This window comes from Nasonia vitripennis, chromosome 2 (genome assembly GCF_009193385.2).
Source record: "Nasonia vitripennis strain AsymCx chromosome 2, Nvit_psr_1.1, whole genome shotgun sequence".
Classification (NCBI taxonomy): domain Eukaryota; kingdom Metazoa; phylum Arthropoda; class Insecta; order Hymenoptera; family Pteromalidae; genus Nasonia; species Nasonia vitripennis.
In genome coordinates this window covers 18,150,061-18,175,565 of record NC_045758.1, presented here as the reverse complement: position 1 = coordinate 18,175,565, position 25,505 = coordinate 18,150,061, and the positions used below count along the sequence as shown (strand labels likewise).

The window sequence follows — 25,505 nt, the reverse complement described above, 5'->3', positions numbered from 1 at the left end:
TTATTCCAAATAAGTAATTGCCATTTAACTATTTGATATCATATATTTTTTTACCATAGTTTGTCACTTATATAAATAATTATTTGAATGAATTATATTATCATCAAATACAAAATTAATAGTATATAAAAAGCAGTTTATACTTGCCTACCTTTTACCTTTTAAGGAAGGTTTTATTTTAAAGATAAGTTATACATTGAACAAAAGAATATAGGTTATCAACTTACTTTGACATCGTTGTCCATCAAGATCTTTTTTAAGGCCACAATAATGCTTCGATCGAGCGCGGTAGCACCCCGATGGCAAGTGTAAGTTTAATACACTATGCCGTCGGGAACACCGCAACTTATTGTACTTTGAATTGTGAGTATTCTATTTTACAGATTTCAATTAGATTTTTCTAATCACTATAACATTTTGCATATGAACAATAATCTAAAAAATGAGTGAAAGAACTCAGAGTGAGTTCAGGCAAGGAAAGGGTTGAGTGAGTAAAAGGTTAAGTAATTAAAAGACACCATTTTGCGGTAAACAAAAATGTACTTACTATGGCGTAAAAATCCTTACGAATTAGAGGGAAAAGCCGCAGCAAGTGTGAGCTTTATGCAAAATAAAGGAAAGGAAAATGTACAAGAAAAAGAAAGAGAAAAGTGACTCTAGAAGAGAGAAAAATCGTATATAAAAAGACGCACGCAAGGCGCAACGACGCGAGGTACCTTTTCGCACGCAGAGAGCTCTTTTAATCTCCGCAATAACGCAATGCAAAAGCCGCCACTAAAGAGGGCGTTGAGCTGGCGTCGTCGTAATCCGCCGCTGCTTCTGTCCTGGTCCTTGAGATCTGGAAGCCGGGCCTGGGGAGCGAGATGATGGTCCGCAACCGTCGTAGTCAAATGCTTCAAAATTGTAATTGGTGATTCACCATAAAAAAAAGCTATCTGCTGCTCAAATTTTAAACGATTTCTTTGAGCGGTTTTCAACTAAAGATCTAAAATGTAAAAATCGTTTTCTCAAAAATGGCGCGAGCGACCTATCTAATGAATAGCCTGTTGTTTTTATGGTTAGGTTGGTTAGGAACACATGTAAACATGCGTGAATTCTTATGAAAAAAATTGACGGCAGTGTTCGTATTCTATATTAAAAAAAAAAAAACAGAGGGGTCTGCAAACTTTTGGACAATGAGCCATCCAAAACTTATATATTAAATTATGTATCAATTATGGATCTGATATACTGTATATTAAAACAATATTTTATTTATTGGACCTATAAATTTAGTTGGAGGAAGCTACGTGCGAATTAATTCTCAGTGGTTTTTTTTATGATTCTGACTATTTTATGGCCATATTATAGCCATTTTTCATTTTTGAAATAATATTTTTGCTTATTTTTGATAATATGATCTATACAATATATTCAACAATAGTGTATCTAAAAGAGTATAAAATTTGCCTACTTTTTCCCGCAAGATTTTCCAGATTGACTGTTACATTCAATTTTCATGATAAAAAAAGTGATTTTTAAAAAATATTTAATATCTCCAAAACTAAATCGTCAAACGTTCTGAAAAATAATTCTGACAATAAAAAACGATAATCAAGTGGCAGGCCACAGGCAGCGCCACGAAGGCGAGTTTGAGAAGCAGACGAAGCCGCGGCGCCCGCGCTACTATTTACTTCTATATTGGGGTTCGCATTTTTCATTACAAAGAAATAAATGTGCTTCTTTGTTGTCTGTAATATATTACGACTTATATCATGTTTTATTATATCAAACTATGATTTTCAACAAAAATATTGATAAAAATTGATACCTTTGATATAATACACGAGTGTGTCATTCACAAAATACTCAAATCAAATAAAAAAAAAATGTTAGGACTGTTAAGTTAGCCGGAACAAGTGTTAGGACCGTGAAGTTGGCTGCCCAGCTATATACAAATGGATATTGCTTTCTCATCGGTTTTCTGCATGCTCGCTCTCATGTAGTTTTAAGCGTCTAGGTGTAGAAATAATTCGAGGGCGGTGTCTAGGTGTACAGGGTGGCTGATGAGGAGGTCTAGGTGGTGCGCTCCGTGGTTTTTGGTGTCTAGGTGTAGAAATCATTCGGGGATAGTGTATCAGAACGATCAGTGATTTCATTTCATAGTGATAAAAATGTTACAAAATAGCCATGGTCGAAAGGTGCTAAAGATGCTTATATTTTATTTTTAGGAGAAATATGAAATACTCAATAAAATTACTAAAAAGGACTGAAATCTCTAAAAACAATTAAGTTGTAAACAAGTAAAAGGTTAGGCGAGTTTGATATATTCCGCAACGAAATAACAGATAAAAAAGAACTAAGATCAACTAAGGGAACCTCACCACTTTAAATTTTAAAACAATGAGATATTGAATTTTTTGTGTAAATTTAATTGTTTTAAAATAATCAACTAAACAATTAAAAAAAATTTAATTAAAAAAGTTGTCTACAAGTTAAGCATAATTTTTGTCATTTTCTAAATATTTAAACAAATTTTTTTATCAAATTGTAGACAACTTTTTGGAATTAAAATTTTTTTTAAATTCCCATACTAATTCCATAAACATATGTGTTTGAAGTAGATCCATTAAGAAAAAAGTGCCCTTCGAAGCCCAAAACTGAAGTAAGTCTGCGGTAGCTGAAATAATGAAAATTATAATTTTTGGCCTTCGAAGACCTATTGTACCTAACATATGGTATTTATAAACATTTTTTGATAATTTTTACAGTATGCCTGAGTTAATATAATTGATTATTTAAACAATTTAAGGTACTTTTACACAAAAATCAATATCTAATTTTTTTTTTAATTTAAGGTGGTGAGGTCCCTTTAACCAAAGTCAAGTTTATTATATTTAATCATAATGAAGCAACAATATTTTTTTGTTGTCAATAAAGGGCTTACTTATCTCAAAGTTGAGTTATATGATAATCGATTAGGAAACAACTCTCAAGATACTTACTACGTAACATGCTATGACCGTTTTATTTTTTTTATTGGTGAACAACTAAAATTTTCTTTTCATGTATTAGAACGTCATAAAAACGCCATAAGTACATTGAAACAGTCATGGCAAGTTACTTTGTAAGTATCTTGAGAGTTGTTCCTAATTGATCATTATATAACTTAATTTTAAGTTTAGTAAGCCATTTATTGATAAAAAAAAAATGTTGTTGCTTCATTATGATTAAATATAATAAACTTGACTTTGGTTAATTGATCTCAGTTCTTTTTTATCTGTTATTTTGTTGCAGAATATATCAAACTCGCCTAACCGTTTACTTTTTTAAAAGTTAATTTTTTTTAGAGATATCTATTTACTGTAAAAATTTTAAATTATTTTGATTACTAGTTTTTGAGCTAAAAATCGAAAACTAAAAAAAAATAGGTCTTCTATGTCGTACGATTACGGGAGTGAAAAGGCTTTAATCAAGTTGAAATTTTGGGAAAATATCGATTATTTGATCACCTTGGTTAGATTCTTTTTGCAGATCATAAAACCGTTTAGTTTAAAAGATATCAGGATTCAAATTCTTTGTCTCTCAACCTGTATACCCCGTATAAATGAAAATTACTATTTTTGTTTAAGCTTATTACTCGCTAACTAAAGTTCAGAATGTTTTAAGGCAATTCATGATTTTATGAGGTTTCAAGGACTCTATGGTATTTAAAATATTGAGGTTTACATTTTTTCATGAAAATTATATGATTTGATATTATGGCGGGTGCTCCTTTAGTTAAATAATTAAGATTGAAAGTATTTTAGAAATCATTAATATACTGTATATTTGAACAATATTGTATCTATTAGAATTATAAATTTTGCTGGAGGAAGCTACGTGCCACAGAATTGGCAGTGCTTTTTATCATTATTACAGCGTTCAGTAAACTTTTGCTTATAATAATGATTTCTGTTTATTAGTCTCTTATTTTGCTTATCAATTGTAATTTTTTGATCAGACAAACTATATTTATACGTTTGACTATTGACAAAATCATGAACAATTAACTGATTTTTTGCCGGTCACGTTATTTTATTTGAAGGTTATGTTGGGCGTTTTCAGTTCTCACTCTGGCGATCCTACGGTCACAGTAAGTGACAATGAAATCATTTACAAAATTTATATTTCACGGTGTATTCCGGTAATTACAAGGTAGCGATAATGATTGAATTTTCTTAATATTCATTTCGGAGCAGGACCGGATTTACGAGGGGTGTTAATGCCTGATTAAGCACCTGAAGTTTACATCAGGTGAACCAGATCCGGACCTTATGATAGGTACGGCATAAGCCGTATCTTTTTTTTTCTCTGAAACTTAAGAGGAGGGGAACTCTTCGAATAGTACAACAGTGCGCGCGTAGACATCCCAGATAAAAAATGAAATATGGTATGAATCGGGGCCTTATAAGGTCTCTGAAGTTACTTATAAGGACCGGATCCGGATACCTGATAAGAGCTTTAGGAGGCATGTGCACAGGCTTTGATCAGTCCCTTGTAATGAATGAGATATTCAACGTTTTATAAGGTAATGATCAGGCATTATAGTGGTATAAGGCTTGTGAAGTCAACTAAGTAATGCCTTAACTTCGGGTGTGCATGAGGACCCCCTGAATTTGAGAAATTGAAATTTTCGTAAAAGGTTGAAATAAAAATAAGTATAGAATCAATACATTGCAACATATTATTGAAAATAATTAGCGTATATATTTTGTAAAAAATGGATGTATGGGGAGAATAGATATATGTATATTTCAAATAAAATAAGGTACGTTGTTATTTTGAGTACAAAATTCTGCGAGGCACAACTGGGATACCGTCGTTCGTCGAACTAATCTTAAAAAGAAATTATATGCGCGCATGCACATTTATCAAATCACATACACTCACATACATGCTTTGACTTGCGCAGCGCGCTATCGTCGTCAACAAATTAAATGTGGCTTTGCTCTAAAAGACAAGCTTGTCTCCGCTACTATTTGAATGGCCGGCTCGATATCTATAACTTCGATTCAAATTCGTTCGCTTACAATGCGTCGATCACTGATGCTCTGCGCTCGGAGTAGTGGCGTTGGCGCGTTGGATGGCTTTAGGATCTGTATTGCGGGTACGTCGAAATCGGAGCCACGTCTCGACGGCCACGTTGACGATGTCCTTTCCAGGGCTACGACTCCCTGATCGCCTCCTCAGAGCAGCGAACTTTTGATTTGATACAAAAACTAATCGGAACCAATTAGAATTAAATCTACTTTTAAATTCTTATCACGGTATTCACTCGGCTTACCCCTTCTCGGGTTTCTGCAATTTCTCTCGAGTCGACTGTATTATAAATTTGCAGAGTCCAACCGATCGCTTGGACCTCTCGCAGCGTTCTGCTTTGCCCGGCGATCCGGCGCTTCGTATTCTCTCCCGCACACACACACACATACAAATCGACGCTTACCAAATCTACCCTATAAAATGTCGCCCGTGTCGCAGCGCGAAATTTAAAACTTCCCCCGACCCATAAGTGACCGTTACAAACACCCCCCCGATGTGTGTCCTTGACGTACATCGACTTCCACTCTTTGCTTTCTTTTTCGAACAAATTTCGCCGATATTCATCTCAACTCACAAAGCCGGATAGTCGAGACTAACATTTGCGAAGCCTGCTCAATTTCTCTTGTTTATTTACATCATCTGTTCATCAAACTTACAAGCTATGATCTCGCTAATACTCTATTTACATGTACAAGCTTCTCGGCACATGCCTCGCGCTTCGTCGGATCTATTTACAAACATCTATTGATTATCGTGGATCATTAAGACAGCGCATCTCATCGCTCAAATAGCTTTCGTTTACGGCTTATAATATTTTCTTAAATTATACCGATTGTACGTACCTTTTACGACCGCCTGATCGTCAAACATTACCAACTCATACGCATTTTCTCCCATTAGCCGTGATACCCGGTACGGCCCCTCATAGATATAAAAAAATTTGGAGATTTGACGCTGCGCGGCATCGGACAAATGGGGTACGCGAAGCATCACCTCGTCCCCGACCTCGATGTTGATCCTTGACACTGTTTTCTGCGCCTTACAACGTGTTTCGAATGCCTTTTTCAAATTTATGTTCGCTCGCTCCAAATGAAACTCGCGCGCGTGTGGTATCTCGCTCAAAAGAGGGAATATCTCGAGTATTTTTTCTTTTGGCTGTTTATTATAATGTAAATAATAGGGCGTGTAATCCGTGCTCTGATGGACCGTTAGATTTATACACTGCTGCACGAAGTTCACGTACCGTGCCCACTTTGTGTGTTGATCTGCACAGTAGGTGCGAAAAATTCGACCGATTTCGCGCATGCTACGTTCCACCGGGTTTGACTGGGGATGACGTATAGACGAAAACAACACATGGATCCCTACTGCCTCGAGACTCGCCTTCCACGACGGAGAAGTGAATTGGGTTCCGTGGTCAGACAAAATTCGTTCGGGTTTCCCTACATCTACGAAATATTTCTGCGTTAACTTTGTTAGACAAACCTTTGTTGTTGCGCGTTTTATCGGATAAAGCGTTATCAACTTGCTGAAAACATCTTGAATCACAAAGATGTATTGCACACCTCCTACGGAGCGCGGCAATGGCCCGAAAAAATCCACGGACACAAGTTCGTTGGGTTTCGAAGCCTTTAGAAACTGATATCCACCTTCCATCTTATAATTCAAATATTTAACCCGTTGGCAAAGATCACAACTCTTTGTAAAAGCTTTTATCGCACGTCGCATTCCTCTCCAATAGAAAAAACGTGATAAATATTTCTGTAATTTAAAGGCGCCCGCGTGACCAAACTGTTCGTGTGTATATCGTATAGTTGTTAATACCAAAGACAGCGGTAAGAGTAATTTCCACCCCTCATCTTGCTTGCTTTTAACATAGTAGACCTCATGATCTACGCATACCGAATGATTTTTGGACTGCTTTTTTACGAAACATTGAACCTGCGCGTCGTTTTTTTGGTGTTCTTTGATTTTCTTTAGCTCGCTTAATAATTCCGGCTTTAGGCAAAGGGCTTTTACTAAATTTATTGACTTTATATTGTTTTCCGAGCAATCTGTTATTTCCGGGAGTTCCCTCACGCAATTCCAAATCAAACGGTTACAATGACTTTGGAACGGCTCGCCCGGGAAGTGACGGCTAAAGAAATCGGCTACTACATTATCACTACCTTTGCAATGGGCTATCTCGAAATCATACTCTTGCAAGCATAATACCCAACGCGTTAATCTCGCGCTATTGAACGGTGAAGTTAATAAAAACGTCAAATTTTTGTGGTCGGTGATGATTTGAAATCTAGAGCAAAGTAGATAATACCTAAATTTCAAAACTGAATATATAACCGCTAGGAGCTCCTTCTCGGTGACGGTATAATTCCTCTCGTATTTTGTTAACACGCGCGATACCAGTGAAACTATTCGCGGATTATTTTCTTCGTCTAACTGGTATAATATTCCCGATACGCCTATGTCGCTCGCATCCGTCTGAACTCGAAACTCAGTATTTGGCAAATAATGACGCAAAGTTACACACCTTGAAAAATTTAATTTCAGCTCTTCGAAAGCTTCCGCGTGCCTCGATGTCCATACCCACGGCTTATTTCCGCTCAAGAGATCCCGGAAAGGATCGATATAATTTGCGTGTCTGACGACAAACCTCCTATAATACCCGCACATTCCTAGCACAGACTGCAATTGTTGTTTATCGCGCGGCGGCGGCAGATCGTGAATCGCTTTCAATCTCTCGGGATCCGGCATAATTCCCTCGCGCGTGAGTACAAATCCCAGAAATGGGACAGAATCCCTAAAAAAATTCGACTTTGCCAAGCTTAACGTCAAGCCCTTTTCGATCAACCGATTGAAAAGTCTATCAAGGTGCTGAACATGTTCATCAAAAGTACATGACACTATGAGCAAGTCGTCAATATACGCACTGACAAAATCATCAAACTCGGGCCCGAGTGCGATGTCCAGCGCTTTGATAAATGCGGCTCCCGAATCCTTCATTCCGAACGCGAGAACATTAAACTCATATACGTGTCCGTTATGTACAAATGCCGTGAATTTCTTTGACTCTTCGCTAATTGGTATCTGCCAATATCCCTTTACGAAGTCGGTTGTCGATAGAAATTTTAGTCCGTCCCTCTTTAGCAAAAGTTCTTCGATTCTCTGCGGAGACTCGTTATTTGCGCGTATTAATTTATTAGCCCAGCGGCCGTCAAGACACAAACGTATCTCTCCCGTTTTCTTAATAACGATACGCGTCGGATTGCAGTAGTCGCTGTTCGATCGCCGAATGATACCTAGCCTTTCCATTTTTCGAACTTCAGAGTCGAGTTGTGGTCTGACCTCTAATGCGACCGGCTGCGACCGACGGACGAAAGGTTTATCGCTCGAGACCTTTATCACGTGCTCGTATCCCTTTAAACGACCCGGCTCGTCCGAAAAAACCCTTCTGTTCCTTAAAAACAACTGTCCGATGACGCGCTTATGCTCGTCGCTTAGCTGTGTCAAGCCCGCCACGTAGCCTTTGATATCTGACTCGACATTATACGGAGTATTATTTTCGCACTTCATAATCGTTATATTATTTGCGCTCACGGCTACCATTTTTTGGGATACTTCCGTATCGCAACCACCCCCCATGCTCGACCTCTCCAATTTTTGGTAGCGTGGTTCAAATTTTTATCTAACTTATGGGTTTCTAGGATATGCAACTGTAAACTTCGACACGCGTTAGCTTCCAAATTTTCGTTCAAAGTTGGATCACCTTGATACGAAATCAGATTTGACGGTATTTCTTTTCCCTTTAATTCAAAAGTTTTGTCTTTAAAGTTTATGATTCCGCCGTTCTTTTCAAGAAAGTCCGCGCCCACGATGATATCCGCAGCCAAACCCGGTACCACCAAATACGTGTGTTCAATATCATAATTCCCGTATTGAATGTTCAAATAGATTTTCTTCGCAATTCTAATAGTCTTTCGCGCGACTGCTACACCGACAGCCAAATTGCTTACAGGTAACTCTGGGATTCTAGTGTTTACTTTCGATATACTCTCGTAGAAACGTTGCGAGACGCATGTGATATCGCTCCCGGAGTCTATCAATACGGTTACGTAACTTCCAAATATTTTTGCACGCATTCTCGGACTCATGATGTGAGATTCGGGTGACAAATCACCTTCACCGACCTCTCCTTCTACATCCCAAGCTAGATCTTGTATGAACTCCGACTGCTGTATCGCGCGAATATTGTGTGCCGTTGATGGACTTTGTTTGTTCTGAAATTGCGAGTTTTCTCCGTCGTTACTATTCGGGCTTCTACTCTGATTGCTAATCTTCGGCGGTGGTCTAGAAGTGTCAGGTAGTGCAAAATGCGAATTTCCATCGGAACGCGCTGGTTCACGCCAATTTTCGCGAGATCTATCTTGTGAGTAATTACGCCTTCCGGGGCCTGAATAGTTATTTCGTTTAATCAACGAATCGTTTCTTTGAATGTGATTTACCTGATTTACTGTATGTTTTTGCCGTTCTTGCTGCTGAGCCGATTTTGCGTACTGGGTATTACCGTTGTAGTTTTCACTATACGAGGCATCTAGACGCGCTAGCGCTTGAGAAATTAAATCACTCTTTAAATAATCCACGGTTGACAAAGCATCTCGCACACGTTGAGGTAATTGCTTAATAATGGTGTAATTAATCTCGTAGTCATCCATACGCGGTGTGATGTATTTTGCGGCTCGCGTTTGTTCAAGGAAGTATTCACGCAGACAATGATTCGAACCCGGCTTGAACTTCTTCGCCGCCCACTCTGTTTTAAACTTCATTCGAGCTTCTAACGAATAAAATTCGTCGTTGAAAATACGTTTAAAATGTTCGAACGATATGAAAGGGCTAAAGCGTGCCTCATACCAGACGCGCGCGCGTCCCTTTAGAGCGTCCTCAACCACGAGCAATTTTTGTTCATGTTTTATTTTTTTGCGGATAAAATATTTCTCTAGTTTTTCAATGAATTGTATAGGGTTGCCGTTTTCTCCGTCGTAAGTGGGCAGAACTAATGAGACGTGAAGCGTCTCAAAATGACTTAGAATGCCATTGACCAAATCGAGGTTTATATTTGAATTTTGATCGTTATTGTTAGGTCTCGGTGCGTCTGAGTTGTCATGATCTCCAGGCGGGGTTATTCCCTGATCGGTCTGCGTATCATGGTCATTGTACGATTTACCGCTACTATTACCGTCGCGGAGGTCTTTGTTTTTAGCTTTGAGCGATGCGATTTGCCTTCTTAAACATTCGTTTTCGTTATTTGCTGCTGTTTGGGCGGCAGACAGTCTCGCGATTTGCTCTCGTAACTCTTCGATCACTTGAGGATCTGTCATTTTGGAAATGTCCTTTCCCTTACCAGTTCTCGTCAGAACCATGCGCTATCACAATGATTATTTTATTACGACGATTTATGCCAATTGTACTCTCGCAAACTTTGCCCGTTCGTTGAGCGCCATGTAAAAAATGGATGTATGGGGAGAATAGATATATGTATATTTCAAATAAAATAAGGTACGTTGTTATTTTGAGTACAAAATTCTGCGAGGCACAACTGGGATACCGTCGTTCGTCGAACTAATCTTAAAAAGAAATTATATGCGCGCATGCACATTTATCAAATCACATACACTCACATACATGCTTTGACTTGCGCAGCGCGCTATCGTCGTCAACAAATTAAATGTGGCTTTGCTCTAAAAGACAAGCTTGTCTCCGCTACTATTTGAATGGCCGGCTCGATATCTATAACTTCGATTCAAATTCGTTCGCTTACAATGCGTCGATCACTGATGCTCTGCGCTCGGAGTAGTGGCGTTGGCGCGTTGGATGGCTTTAGGATCTGTATTGCGGGTACGTCGAAATCGGAGCCACGTCTCGACGGCCACGTTGACGATGTCCTTTCCAGGGCTACGACTCCCTGATCGCCTCCTCAGAGCAGCGAACTTTTGATTTGATACAAAAACTAATCGGAACCAATTAGAATTAAATCTACTTTTAAATTCTTATCACGGTATTCACTCGGCTTACCCCTTCTCGGGTTTCTGCAATTTCTCTCGAGTCGACTGTATTATAAATTTGCAGAGTCCAACCGATCGCTTGGACCTCTCGCAGCGTTCTGCTTTGCCCGGCGATCCGGCGCTTCGTATTCTCTCCCGCACACACACACACATACAAATCGACGCTTACCAAATCTACCCTATAAAATGTCGCCCGTGTCGCAGCGCGAAATTTAAAACTTCCCCCGACCCATAAGTGACCGTTACAATTTTTTATAGCATACTAACCTCAAAATCACAACTTTGAGGTTGTTGTGCTATAAAATATCGTATGAGACTGTTGTAAAAGGTGTTTTTATACCTTGCTCGATTTTCTCACTTGCTTTGCTCGTGCGAAAAACCTCGAGCAAGGTAGAAAACCATCTCCCACAACAGTGTTATAATATACTATATTTCCATTTCAATATAAATATATACATATTGCATCATAAATACTTATAAATATAGTACATGCATTATAAGTTAGAGAAGTTCATATTTAAATTAAAAGGTACATACTTATATAAGAAACAATGCTACAGGAGAAACGTTTCCACTCTTCCGGAGACTGGGCTTATGATTTTACCATTTCATCAATGAAAAGTAGATCATCTTTATTGGATGGTTTAGGATACATCACAAAAGCATCCATAGTTTTCTCCTGATAACTCAAATATGTACATGGTACGATTACTGCGTATTTTTCCTCTGCATGCAATATACGATGAAATATTTAAATATGTGTATTTTTAACCGTCTATCTGAAAAATAGTAATAATTAGTTATTAACTGTATTGTGTAAATAGCATGACCTTTTTTTATTGTCAAAGTACAAGCAGCAAATTAGTTATGATGTACAAAATAGTATATTGTGTACCAAGGGCGTAAAGTGGACTTTTTTAGACCGAGTGTGGAGTTTGCAGTATGAATCGAAGGCAGGTGCGTCCCCGAGCCGAAGACGAGTTTAAAATTATTCATTATATCTAGCTTAAAGCTTCACAAGAATCGTAAACTTTTTTGGATTGGGCGCCTGGTATAAGAATTCACAAACGCGAATTTAGTGCTTAGCGGACAGAAAAATTTTAAATCTTTCTGTAAAACGGCAATTGGTGTGCAAAATCAACTGCGTACATTTGGTAAACAATGTTGTATCTGATTGTCGATATTTTATGCGCAGAGAGAAAATATTCGTGTTCATAAAAGAAAAATATACCTAATGCGAAATACAAGTTCGTTTGACATGGAATCACAGAAGCGCTTTACGCTTGTCATTCTCTCTTAAATATGAAATGACCAAGAAAACTTGACTTGCAATAATCAAAAACTTTAAACGTTTTACTGAACTGCAGTGATGCCCTTTAATACACAGACGTACTGTAAGCTTTACTGTAAGCTTCCGGCGTAGAGAAAGAAAAGGGAAAGCGCGCCAAAGTGCGGAGGAGAGAGAGAGAGAGAGAGAGGGAGAGAGAGAGAGAGAGAGAGAGAGAGAGAGAGAGAGAAGGGGCGCACACGCTGTCGAAAGAGAGAGGGAGAAGAGAAGCTGGCTGGTGGAGCGTGAGGATCAAGCTGGCGCGGCGCGCAGGGTACCGGGACGCGCGAGGCAGTCGCCTCCGAGCCGTCGGCCCGTCGACGTGTGCCGCACGCAACGGCCGCGCGCGGACGCTGATGCTGCTTCTAGCTGCATCGCCGTCGCCGCCGCTGCCGTATCATCGGCCACAGTTGTACGAATCACGATTTCACTATTTGCTTTCTTTCTTTCTGATCTGACTAGAACGGAGAGTGGACGAAAGCTTGCGCTTGCTTTTTCCAAGGGATCGACTTGTGTACTGTGGTTCAAGAACTGAAAAAAAAGAATCGGTAGTGCACTGTTTTACCGACAGTTTTTGTGTTCATAATTTCACTGCCGTAGTTTTCTCGCCCGCACTGAATTCAAAAAGTTATCGTAAAAAGTATCCTTACATTTAATAAATTAAAAGATTTGTGCATCGTAATTTTTTTCGCTCTCGTAAAAATGCACAGCTAAAAATAAATACGGGTGTCGAGTTCGTTTATTTACTTGCTCAATTATAGTGGTTAGTACTGCGTTGTTGTTAGTTTTTGCATTAAACCGTCACGTATACATAACTAGAAACGCCTCGGCAAACTATAGCATGACAAGCACTCGGACCAGCCTAAATTATGCAAATGGCACCAAAAATAAACTAACGAGCTTTATTCGGCTATAAGGAATCAATAAATCGAACAGCATTAAAAATAGTGGCAGGCTTATAACAATAAATCAAGCTTCCTAGAATCCATCTACTCGAATATAACTAGACGATTACGAGAAGCGTTATATTGACTCATATGGTTCAGAGTGTTAACAACATCGATGTCGATAACAAAAATAATAATAATAATCTGAAAATAGCGCAACGAATCCATTTACATTTAAAATGAAAAGAATTGCTAAATTCAAAGCCACGAAGAAAGTAAATAATTTGTTCTCTTATCTGTGTTCTCTTATCGTATTACGGTTCCATCATGATGCTCCTCTTGCCGCGACGATTGTAAAATGACTTTTTTGAGTTAACAAACGACGCCATACCCCAGATGCGAGGATAGAGAAGGATGTGTCTGCGACGTGCGCGCACGTGATCCGGCTAATGGGCGACAAAGACAAACGGTATCAAGACAGTGGGGGTTACGCATACATCGCGCAAATTTGCCAACACTCGCTCGTACTTTACAATATCACTGACCTGATCGGCTACGCGGACTAAAGCCGGCTTCGGTGTGCTCTTTAATTTTCCGAGGCAAACGTTAACGTACTCAGCTGATTAACTATCGTGTGAAATGCTAAGTTTTTGTACAAGCATTAACGCAGGCTAATTGTGCTAGCTCGAGGCGGGAAATTTTCGAATTGCAGATGGCGCGCCCACCGCGCTTTAAGTCCGTGTGTATAGTCACGCTCATGGTCTATTATAGCTGACACGACGGTGCGGTCTGGTGCAGGGATTAACGTGAAGTGTGAAGTAACTTTGGGTGGCGCTAGATTTTTTTTAATGATTTCACTAATTTTTTGACAGTTTTTATTTTTTATTTTTATAGATAGTCAATCACAATTCGGAGCGTCAATGCATAAATAGTCACGCATAACTTCATGCATAACTTCATACTTATGCTTCCTGAAGAAGCAGGCGTAAGCATGTCTGAGTAAGAGAAGAACAATTTTATTAATTTGCATTCATAATCACTACCCACAATATTATCGTACCTTGAATTTTCACTCAGCCATTAAATATTATTTTCATCAAAGTTTTATCGTTGAAGAAGAATCTTAGAAAAGAAAGAAAGTAATAAGATCTTAAAAAGGTGCTACAGTGCGAACACGTATATTTATTTAGGGTTTTGTACAGGCAGCCTCCTTAGTAAACACTCGTGAGAAGAGCACGAGGCATCAAGTTCAAAGGGCTTCTTCCGATCGACCGGAAATTGTAAACACAAATGAGTGACCAGCGCCGGCCATCAGAGAACAGCGCGGGTCCTAACAACACTGACAGTACCAGGAAATTATCGCAATTAATTGCAGTGAACCAGAGCGCGCGCGCACGCACGGTACACGCCATCTTGGATTCCAGTGTCGACGCATGACGGCGCTGCCGCCAAAATATTCTGTTTGTTATTTGAACCTGGAATGCCGGCCGAACTTGCAGCGAGATATAAACTGCCGCTGATTTTCAAAGAGGGAGAAGGAAAAAAGCTGAAGTGTGATCAGTTCCCGGTTGCGAGTGTCTACTACCAGAGAGCTCTCGCGGGCATCGGACTGTTATTTTGATTTTCGGACGACTGTTTGTATTTTTCAAAATATTTCCACGAGTGTACCAGCCGAAGTTTATTTATATGGTATATACTGCACAGTGTTTGACGTTTCTCGTTTTCTGGTAACAAGGAAAAATGTGTCTATAAAAAGATGGATGTTTTTATATGTATTCGATGTAGTGTTCTACGTTAATTAAACTCGTGCTACAACTGAAGATAATGGTTCATAATCTTGTCAATAGAAGTTAAGTGTACATCTGAGTAATAATGGGACAACAATTTTACGAAAGTTTTGCCAGACAAAAATGATATGTGTATACACGTGACAGATGTTCTCTATGGCGGTGTTTATACTTGTGCACGCGCGAGAAGTGAAGCCATTCATAAATGTCAGGACTATTAGGAGAAACCGTAGCGATGCATCAATAGGTTTATTTCCGCGGCATATTTACGTACGCAATGCTGTTAATCATCGAGAAAACTACACCGGAGAAGGAATCGAACGAATTTTTCATGCACAAATAGTTATAAGTATAAAAATTAGAGAGGTTTTACCTATACCGTAGTAAGAGTTTATATACAACCTGTTAGCTATAAGCAAATAGAGAAACGGCCGTATATAGTTTTCTACAGACGTGTAAATAAGCTAGGACGAAACAAATTAATCATAAACATAAGCATAGCCAGTGTGACCGCATGTTAAGCAGAAGAAGATCAGAACGAAGCTCTAATGAAATCAATTAGCGCGTGTAAGGCGGCACTTTAACGAGTGCATCTCACATTCAAGATCTCTGCTATGCTCTGCGGATAACTGAAAAGAGGACCAATCGCCGTGATAACATCGACACTACGTACAACGGTAATAATTTTCAAGAATTTTTAAGACTTGCGTCTTGCTGTTGTGACTCTCTCTCTATATGTGTCGTTAACTCCCTCCAACACTTATTCTTTTCATGTTCTGTATACGCGTTGGAAAAGTACTCAACGTAGAATGTTGTTTTATCTCAAGATTTTATATAGTTTTGAAGCTATATTTTTTTTACCTTCATCAATTGGGTTTGGAACACTGTTATTTTTATATGTATATAAGAATCTAAAATTATTGAATGAAAAATAATTAAATAACTTATTATACTACATTATCGTTGATTCGTTTAAAATATACACTTGATGCAAATCGAATGTAATTTTCAATGACATTACTCTCCAGAGTACGGTTTATAACACTAACAAGTTTTTACTTATTTTACGTGATTTAACTGATAACTAAAAAAACTGAAAGACTAAACTCTGACTTTTTTGCAATTCTTTTGATCAAATCACTGAAAGAAAAACTTTTCATGAGTCATGCGCCGAAGTACAACTTGAATATCTCTTATTTCCTCTCGTTCGATACACGGGCCATTGATTACCTTTTTCTCTCGTAACTTTGAATTCCCAAGTAAAAATCCTCTAGGGTTGTAACCTTCGATACCCAATAAACCGATGATAGAGGCTGCCGAAGGTCACATGCGACTCAAAGCGACCAAATTAGGACAAAAGCCATTATCGAGCTTTCCTATTTCCTCATCCCTCACAGCGGGTGGTAGTAGCAGCAGCCCTTCCTTAACGACTGTCAATTGGCCCGATTAAACACGCAAGCTTCATTTGTGAATGTGTGCCTCTGAGAGAGAGAGAGAGAGAGAGAGAGAGAGAGAGAGAGAGAGAGAGAGAGAGAGAGAGAGAAATCAATAAAACGCATATCCCCTCGCATATTCCTTTGTTCGTGTAAGTGAAGGAACATGCATGTTATCCAAATTTTTTTGATGATTATTCGCAATCAACATAAGATGAGAATTTGATCTTTATTTATCATTCCGAAATGATTCATGCATAGTTAAACAACAGTGAATTTACAATAAGTACATAGTAAATCAACGTCCTGAAAATTGTGAATCAGAAGGAGTTTAATATTTTAAGTATTCTAAAAACAAAAGTGTATGTAGCACATACAGATCGTTGATCTGAAATATTCATCTTTTTCTTCAGACATAGCATTGTGTCTATCTATTTATTTTTTGAAAAAATTGTAACAAAACAAAGCTCATCTTTATTTCTGAAAAGCCTAGATATTCACTGCTTGTCTGGCCAATTGCCCCTGTTTCTACTGCGACCCGCGTAACCACATACTTATAAAAGATCTTCTTGCAACAAATTAAACCTATCTTTCTTGTGAGTTAACTGGCTACCCACGTCAGAGAAATAAAAAAAATCACACACCAACAATAAGAAGAAATCCAGAGACTTCTATCCAACCTTCACACTCAGTTTGACGTATAGTTCGTAAAATAAAGTTAAAATGGAGAAAGATATAGAGGCAAAGGAGGGTTCTGGCAAAGAAAAAACAACAGAAGAGGGAGTTTGAGGTACCATAGGGCCGCTCAGGGATTCTCGGACGTAAAATATGAGAGCTATGTAACGACCGTAGCGCAGCGACGCTATGCTAGTCCTTAATACTGCGGAGCTCTCCCTAGCATCCATATACGTGTGAGTATATATAAACGATGGATAAACGGAGATCTAATATTTATTGATTGGTTGTTGTCGGCTGCTATCCACAGGGAGAGAGTAATAATGGCAGTGCTGCATACTTCCCTCGTTATACTTATTTTCATTTTTTGTTGGTGCTTAGGAATCAAGTGCGTGCAATTTGCAAAGTGACGAATAGCTGCGGTATTTTCGAGCATTTTAGCTTTATTCTTGAAAGATACTTAATGTCATCTGCTCGCAAAATATCGTTGCGCAAATATATTGTCAAAGTTTTTTATTTATTTTCAATTTTTCACTTTTAAAATAATACTGGACATGCTGAATATTTGATTTATTTGCTAAGTGACAATTATTTTTTTTCAATCTTGTTAAATTTTCCAATTATACGATTTTTTACAATATCAACGTGGAGATCAAAACAATTGTTTGATAAAATTAAGCTCTATCATAAAATCGAGATTGATTATCATTATTTCCGAATCACCCATTCAAGTCTCATAAAAACGTTCGCATGCATAGGAAGTCCGTGGATAAAGAGTATGCATATATTAGTAAAGACTAGATTTGGATTTTTTTTTTTACGACTCCGTGTATTCGTTATAATCTCTCGCAATCGAAAAGTACCGAGATTCACGCTCGAAAATCTCTTTACATCAGAGACACTAAATACTTCACTCGAAAGAACCAGTATGTTCGGATATACAACTCGGAAGGGAGGTCGGGAGGGGTTACCTGTACGGAAGAGCAGCTCTGCTATACTGCTACTGCGCTGCACTCGTCCGCGGGCCGATAAACTTCGGCGAATTGGGTCAGCGTGAAATCGTATGTGCCTCCGATATGCAAGCACATACACGCACGCGCGCGCAGGCACACACTAACGAAGTTGGTGAGACGTGGATGGCAGTAGGGAGAAACATTGGACTTTCGTTTCCGATTGTCATTTGGATCTGAACGAAAGGCTAGTATTATATACGTATATGTCGATAATGAATGAATGCGCGCAATCCCGACGAATTATAGAGATTAAACCAGCTGCTGTAGGTTCAAAGGAAGTTTTTATTGATTTCCGAATATGACGACATTCATTGTTGATTGACGTATAGGAAAGCTCGATAAAAGGGTTTGACTTTTGATTGTTAAAAATTGTTAAACATTCAGCTGCTTTAGACATATGTTTGCTTATTTATACGCGCACATACATGTGAGCAGTTGCATAATATAGTGGGGGCAACTCTGCTTATCAGGATATCTTTTATTCTGACGTAAATTCCAATTAAAGCTCTAGAAATGACTCAGACATAAACCAGGGAAAACTCAGCTTTCGACCTAAAAATAAATCCGCTACGTAACAATCGCGAAAGTCTCTCTGGCCTATCTTCAGCAAGCCAAACAATCACTGGCCAATTTATGACTTGCTCCCCCCAAAAAGAGAAACCAACAAACAGCTGCGCGCACACTTCACTTCTCTCCATTTATTCGATCCGATCAAAGTTCCTTCTTCACACATCCCTCCAGCTCATAAAGCGTGGGTTCATCCCCGTCTCCAGAGTCCCTCGCATATGCTACATTCCGATTTATGAAGGCGTGCGATAATTTAGCGCAAGCGTGGCGGCACGCATGGCACGTCGAACACTGTAACGCCGGCATTAATCTTCTCAGCCGAAGAAAGAGCGCGTCGATTGCAAAAGCAAAATCGAGGCGAGAGCGCGCGTTCAGAATTCAACAGGTGGATGGGGAAAAGTCAAAGCTGCATGACGTACAATGGTGGAAAGAGGGGGGTTATGATAAATCATCGGAGCTCGTGCGAGAACCGCGAGATTATGCAAAGCGCCAGGCGCAGGTTTGCAGTCGTGTGTTTGCAGACGCGCAAACGCGTGTGTGAATCTGATGGCAACCGACTGGGGCCTCGATGTTTGATTACGCACTTGTTGGGCTACTGCGATTCTGCAATGTATATAAGTTGTAATTTGGATTGACATTGTATAAGAGATTATGATTTGTGTATGAATGTTTGAATGCAATAAAGTTGCATCGATACTCGACAGTTCTTTCCCATGCAGATCCTCTTTAAAAAAGTGATATCGGAAAATTAAAGCCGAAAATACATTGGTTGATTCTGGTGAATCAACAAATGTGATTGGTTGATGGCGGCTTTGCAGTTGATATCTAAAAATTCACCATGAGTGGTTCTCTTGATGGCGCTTAATTTGAAAATTTGACCCATAAAATGTAGCGCGCGTGGAGTGTGCTTAAACACACTTAGTATAATCACAAAAATATTATTTCTACAATTCGAAATAATTCGAAACAGTTCATTTATTATCAAATTAATTTTCGTATTTAGAATTAAGAATATCTTTCCTGGGCGTATCCTTTTGCTCCATACCTATGTTTATTCTAAAGCAATGCACATACTTGCAGATCAGTATTATTCCTCTAGTAGTAATAAAACAATTTTTTTTCTCTTCCAGAATATATTTAAATACGATAGTCTTTAACACGTGGCTGATTGTCAACAGACGTTACAGCCTGAATACGACCACATAAATAAACGAAAAGCGATTAGCTCGCGATACAGCGGCATCTGCTATCCATAATCCATGACTCAAAGCCATTCCGGTCGATCGAGTAATCCTCCGCGCCATTCATGAAATACGATCGCAGTAGTTTTCGTCTCGGACGTACGAATCAGAATGTAATGTCGTGAGCTTCCTTCTAACTGGTTGACAACGACTTTTTTTATAAAAGAAATTAAAAAGATTTAGCTTGACGAGACGTTATAGTTTTACCATAACACCACTAATCTATATACAGCTTACGCAGACTGCTTGTTTCTGTGCGAATTTGTTCATAGAATATCTTTCACAGTTTAAAGGTAATTAATAGATGTTTATTGATTATGTAACATGCTCAGTATACAAACTGAATAATATTTTATTGATAACAATATAAAAATAAAAACATTAAAAATCGAAAAAAGTAAAGGACGATTATTGCAAGCACCAAACTTTTCTATAGGTTATTTTTCGATATTCACTGTAATTGGTTCTTGAAGATGTGCTTTTCTGAAGCTTCATTTAAAACTTTTGCTTCTATCTACTGCTCGTCGCAGTTATAGAAAGTCTCAAGATAAAAAATGAATAATCATAAGATCAATGCGCAGAATCGTGAATCCTCTTTCTTTGAGTAGTTCGTAAAAATAGAGCCCCCGAAGCAAATTGTCTATTATCTGAACAGACGGACTCCCTGTTGATTTGTCTTTCAAAGCAAATAAAAATATCCTGCTAGAAGGAACGAGACCACTCATTATCTCACGATCCCATCAATTTCCTCTTTCGACGGTTCGCTCAGAGTCTTTATACCTCAATAGAAGAAACGAGCCGTGATTTCCTCTAGTCGACAAGGATTATAGATATACGCTGGTTACTCTTTTATTTGCGATTTTCACTGGATGTCAAAGATAATGGAAATCATCAAGTATCTTATTTGATAAATAATGTTTTGAAGCATCGGATGATCTTATTTAGATAATAATGACAGGAACTTGTAAACTTCTTTTAACGAAATATAGTTTAAGAAAACTATTATTAAGTTTTCTTAAGGACTGTCATTATTTTATACTGTATAGTTCATTGGGTGGCGTAGCGAGATAAAAATATGATAGTTTTCGATTAAGTGCTAGTAAAATAAATATTACAACTAGCCAAGAACATATATTCTGTAATATGTATAAGTGTCATCATTATTTACTGCTTCTCAATTTCACGAATACTTACTAACGATTCTATGGTTCAACGTTCAACGTCATCTATACCATAAGAGGATAATACTATACTCGCTTGTTCAGAGGACAATTCTTTGTGAAAGAAGGTTTAGGGAGAAAGTTGTAGGGTTTCAAGAAAATATTTATATCACGACAGATTTTTCAAGATAATCGTTATCCTACAGGTTGAGAAAAATTTTGGAATTAGTATTTTTTAATATAAAACAATATATGTGATCTTAGCCCTTTTTCCGTGGACAAAATTACGACGTGTGGCACAGCATGCGCTTCAATATCACCGCAAAGTAGACTCTCTTTCCTTCTACCTTCCCTGGCATATAAGCCCCTAACGAGCTCCATCGACTATCTCTTCCGTTGGTAGCTTCCCTTCGTTCGTCTTTACTTCCCGCCCAAAGCCTCTTTGCTTTTGGCTCTTTGATCGCGAGTCTACCGTTACGAAAAGTACCTCTTTTTTCCAATTACCTTAACCATACACGTGTATCCACGGCTAAGCACGAACGCGTAGGTGGCTCGGCTCGGTATCGGTATTGGAGCTAACTGGCAGACTAAGACATCGTTCGGGTAATCTTAGGCTGGGAATTGAATCGGTTGTTTGCTCTCTTTAATTGGCACCGTTTCTTTTTGGGTTATTCTCGGGGATTTGTGCGATGACTCGACTTCCAATTCCGAGTTCTATACGAGTATTTTCGGATTTTATTTTTAGTCTGTTAACGCTTGTAGAGGTGAGGTAGGGAGAAATTGGACACGTGTGTTCGATTGAACTTTGTATTTATTTAGAGAGCTTGGAAATACTGATGTCAAACTTGACTCGGCAGAACGCAGACCGCAGGACAGGCAGGAGGGCCTAGGTCTGTGCAAGTCTCTGGTTCGAGCAAGAGTGCCGAGTGCCCCCAGCGAAGCCACCCTTCAGGCCTCGGAGGGAAGACCTTGGTCTCGCTCATGAGGCCCGAAGGGAAGGGATAGCTTGGGCACTTTAGCGGATGGGTGGCGCGCGTGCTTTTTTGAGAATTCCGAAGATTATCGAGCGCGCGCGGCCGATCGTTTTATTGCTAAGTGCAATATGCGACAGACCGCTCGGCTGCCGAAAATCCGGGGACTGCCTCGTCTGGGGGATTAGCGAACGCGCGCGCGGCGGATCGCTTTATTGCGGTGAGGCAATAAAGCGAGGGACCGCTTGGCGAAAACTCGAGAACGTTGTGAACGCTCTCTGCCAGGCCCCGCAGATGCGGGAAACATGCACGCCACATATTTTATCGTGACGCTTAGTTAGGCGGTAAAGGAGAAAGGTTATTGTATTGGTTGAGCTTTTAAAAGTAAGGATTTGCTTTCAGACAATCTATACAGCATAACTCGATGTATTCATTGGGCTAGAAGCGGAATTAAATTTATTTTTATAATTATGAATTTTTGATCAACAAGTTGGAAAAAAGTGTACTTATCTAGTGTATTATTATTGTTAACAGTTTCTCTGAAACGTATAAAATTATCCGTTATCATTTGCGGGATTCAGTTGAAAGAATTTGCATTTTTTAATACATTTGTAATTTGAATACGTAATTAAAATTGTTACACTTATTTAGTGAATCTTATTGACAAACCTTGTAAAGATTATTTGTACAAATATGCTATTATGTTCACTGATTACTAGCCGAATAGAGAGGGTTTCGCATTTCAATGGAGCTTTTATGGCTATTCCATCAGAAGCTCGACTACGTTTATCTCTTACCGAACTAACGTCAAAGACGAGAAAAATGATTTCATATTATCATGACTACGCTTGCGAACATTAAGTAAATGAAAAAAGAACTTTTACGGGTATTAGGGCGATAGTCAAAGATCAAACAATGCTAAAAAAAATGTTACTGAGAAATAAGGAAAATGGCTTGATTAGTTAGTTTTTACCAAATAAAAACTTCGTTATAGTTGAGTAATATTGGAACAATATGTAGAAGATGAAATCTATTTTATAACTTACATTTAATCGTTATGATTTTCATGCTTTCTTAGTCAAACTTAGTAGTTTGCGTTTCTGATGACACAGATTTAGTTCCGGCATTTCTAATGGACATGTTAGCGCGCCAACTCAAGTCGGGTGAGAAACAATCGATATTCTATGAGAAAAACATGCCTATGTAGTGCAGAGCTGGTTGGCCCTACTCGTACTCGCATCGATTTTGATTTCAAGCTCTTCACAGGGAATCCATGTGACGACGTAGGCACACGTGCACCGCTATACCAACAGTGTAACGTAATATCGTCACGTTTCCAGCAACGGCTCGTGCCATTGTACCAACTAATTGGATGGGCAGTACCACCCGCGGCCGAGAATCGAGGTCATGCGTGAGCGCACATACACTCTTAACAGTGCTGGTGCATTCAGTCTCTTTTCGTTAATTAGGATCACTTCAAAATAATCGCACTTCGCGAACGAGAAGTGGTGGATTGAAAAGCCCATTATATACTTCATATACGTAAGCTCAAAGGCGACTTCACAGAACGTAAACTATGAAATTCCTTGTGAGAACGTACATTTGGAAATTAGATTATCACTGGTCAGAAATAATTTGAGGATGGATTACATAAATAAGTCAGGCTAATTATCCTCGAGTACTGAGGGTTCTCAATTAAAATTGCAAATTAGACGTGAAACTCATCGGTATATATTTAGAGTTGTTCTTATGCCTTGCGTAATGTATGCACGCTCTATTTTCAGAAGTAATTTGATGAAACTTGAAGAGTGGGGTGCTTCGAAAAATCAATACAGAACAAAAAGCTCTGTGCGCATACGATACTTCTATCTTCATCAGCTCAATATATGTAATTTACGTCACTAAGTAGGTGCTTGCATGTTTTTGCGTAGAAATTTGCAACACTGATTCACTACCGCGATATGATGCATTGCAAACTTTAAAACAATACTTAGCCACTTCTCGTCAAATCCGTGACGCAGTCAGTCACATCCGACATTGAAACGTGGTTTGCAGCTCTCGAACTGTTTACTGATCTGTCCCCTCGCAAGCCGAAAGCCATCGATTCACAGACCTCGGACCCTTTTGATCTCTCTCTCTCTCTCTCTCTCTCTCTCTCTCTCTCTCTCTCTCTCTCTCTCTCTCTCCATCTCTCCGTTCACTCTTTCTTCGAGCTTATGCAGATTCGCCGACGGGCACACTTGGCGGGGCGTAGCGTTGTCGCTTCATCGATATTCACGCGGGCGAGAAGGATACACGCTGGAAGGGAGGAGGGCGAGTCGACGAGTTTACAGCGATTGAATTTGCCGGCATTGCTGCTCCGGCTAAAAGTAGAGGAGAAGCGCGACGCCTACGGCTTCTCCTGACAGACTTCATTTCATTAGGCTGTGGCAGTCGTTCGGTCTTCTTCCTTTTCTCAAGGCTGATGTTCCCGTGCGGGATATTCTCACAGCCCGAGGAAAAGAGTCAGCGAGAGTGTGTGCGGGATCATGAATTATGGAAACTCTGGAAGTTGTCCATTTTTTTTGCGGAAAATTCAGAATTGAAGAGCAAAGTGTGCCGGCTGAAGGTTTGTTTAGATTTCAATCGTTTTGCCTTTTATTTTGTTGTCGGGGCAGAAGGGAAGTGAAATTTCGAGGGGGATATTGGGTATGGGCTGGAGCGTCGAAATTGTAGACGCGGTCGGATAATGAGGGTGCTGCGCATGAATTTCAATATTGAAATGATGTAGCGGATTATTATGCGGCTTTGAATCGTTTTTCTAGTGGGTTATAAATGTATGATAACAGAAATCCATTGTTATGCATCTGAATTGCGATTATTAAGTATTCATACACAAAAGTTGTACAAAACTTTCCCTCGGCAAAAAAAAAATATATTCAAGTACACACCGGGGAATTTTACGTGGAACAGACCGAATCGAAACGTTCGTTCCATCCGTGCTATGCATTTCTTTCTTCTCATAGGCTCATCTCTTGCTCAACGTCAAGCCATCAGATAACTTTCACGAAAATTGAATATTACTCCCCCTGCTCGCATTTCTGCGCTTAGCGTTGCTGCACCGGCTCTGCGTTTCCGAGTTTTCTTTTGACACGGATCCGCTGCCCGGAGGGCTACAGCCCTCTCGGCCATTTCACAGGCCGCTCCCAAACGGACATCTATGTATTGATGATGGAGTTGACCGGAAAGAGTATCTTGTTTTATTAATTTTTTTAATGTGTTTTCTATCGCGGATTCTCAATAAAATTGAATTAAAATTCAACTTTGTTTACAGTTCATGTTCTT

At 39.1% G+C, this 25,505-nt stretch overlaps 2 protein-coding genes across 9 annotated transcripts in view; one reads left to right on the top strand and one right to left on the bottom strand.

The window, feature by feature from the left end:
• Positions 1-25,505, top strand: part of LOC100119391 (potassium channel subfamily T member 2) — a 240,894-nt gene that overhangs the window by 59,509 nt on the left and 155,880 nt on the right. For 3 of the 8 annotated variants that reach the window (XM_031923627.2, XM_031923626.2, XM_031923625.2), the window contains exons 1-3: positions 12,741-12,995; positions 14,229-14,333; positions 14,525-15,798. The exons of the other annotated variants lie outside the window; for them this stretch is intronic. The gene's annotated coding sequence lies outside the window, so the exon portion shown is untranslated. Of the gene's footprint in view, positions 1-12,740; positions 12,996-14,228; positions 14,334-14,524; positions 15,799-25,505 lie in introns of those variants that run through there. 8 annotated transcript variants of the gene reach the window in all.
• LOC116416172 lies at positions 4,707-12,624 on the bottom strand. Its single transcript, XM_031923628.2, has 2 exons — positions 5,306-12,624; positions 4,707-5,240 (listed from the first exon to the last, which is right to left on the bottom strand). Exon 1 carries the CDS (start codon positions 10,476-10,478, stop codon positions 8,661-8,663), a length of 1,818 nt encoding a protein of 605 aa, XP_031779488.2. The 5' UTR covers positions 10,479-12,624; the 3' UTR covers positions 4,707-5,240; positions 5,306-8,660.

Excerpts from the sequence above, each read along its gene's own strand:
- LOC116416172 (XM_031923628.2), bottom strand. The coding sequence starts at position 10,478 with ATGGTTCTGACGAGAACTGGTAAGGGAAAGGACATTTCCAAAATGACA.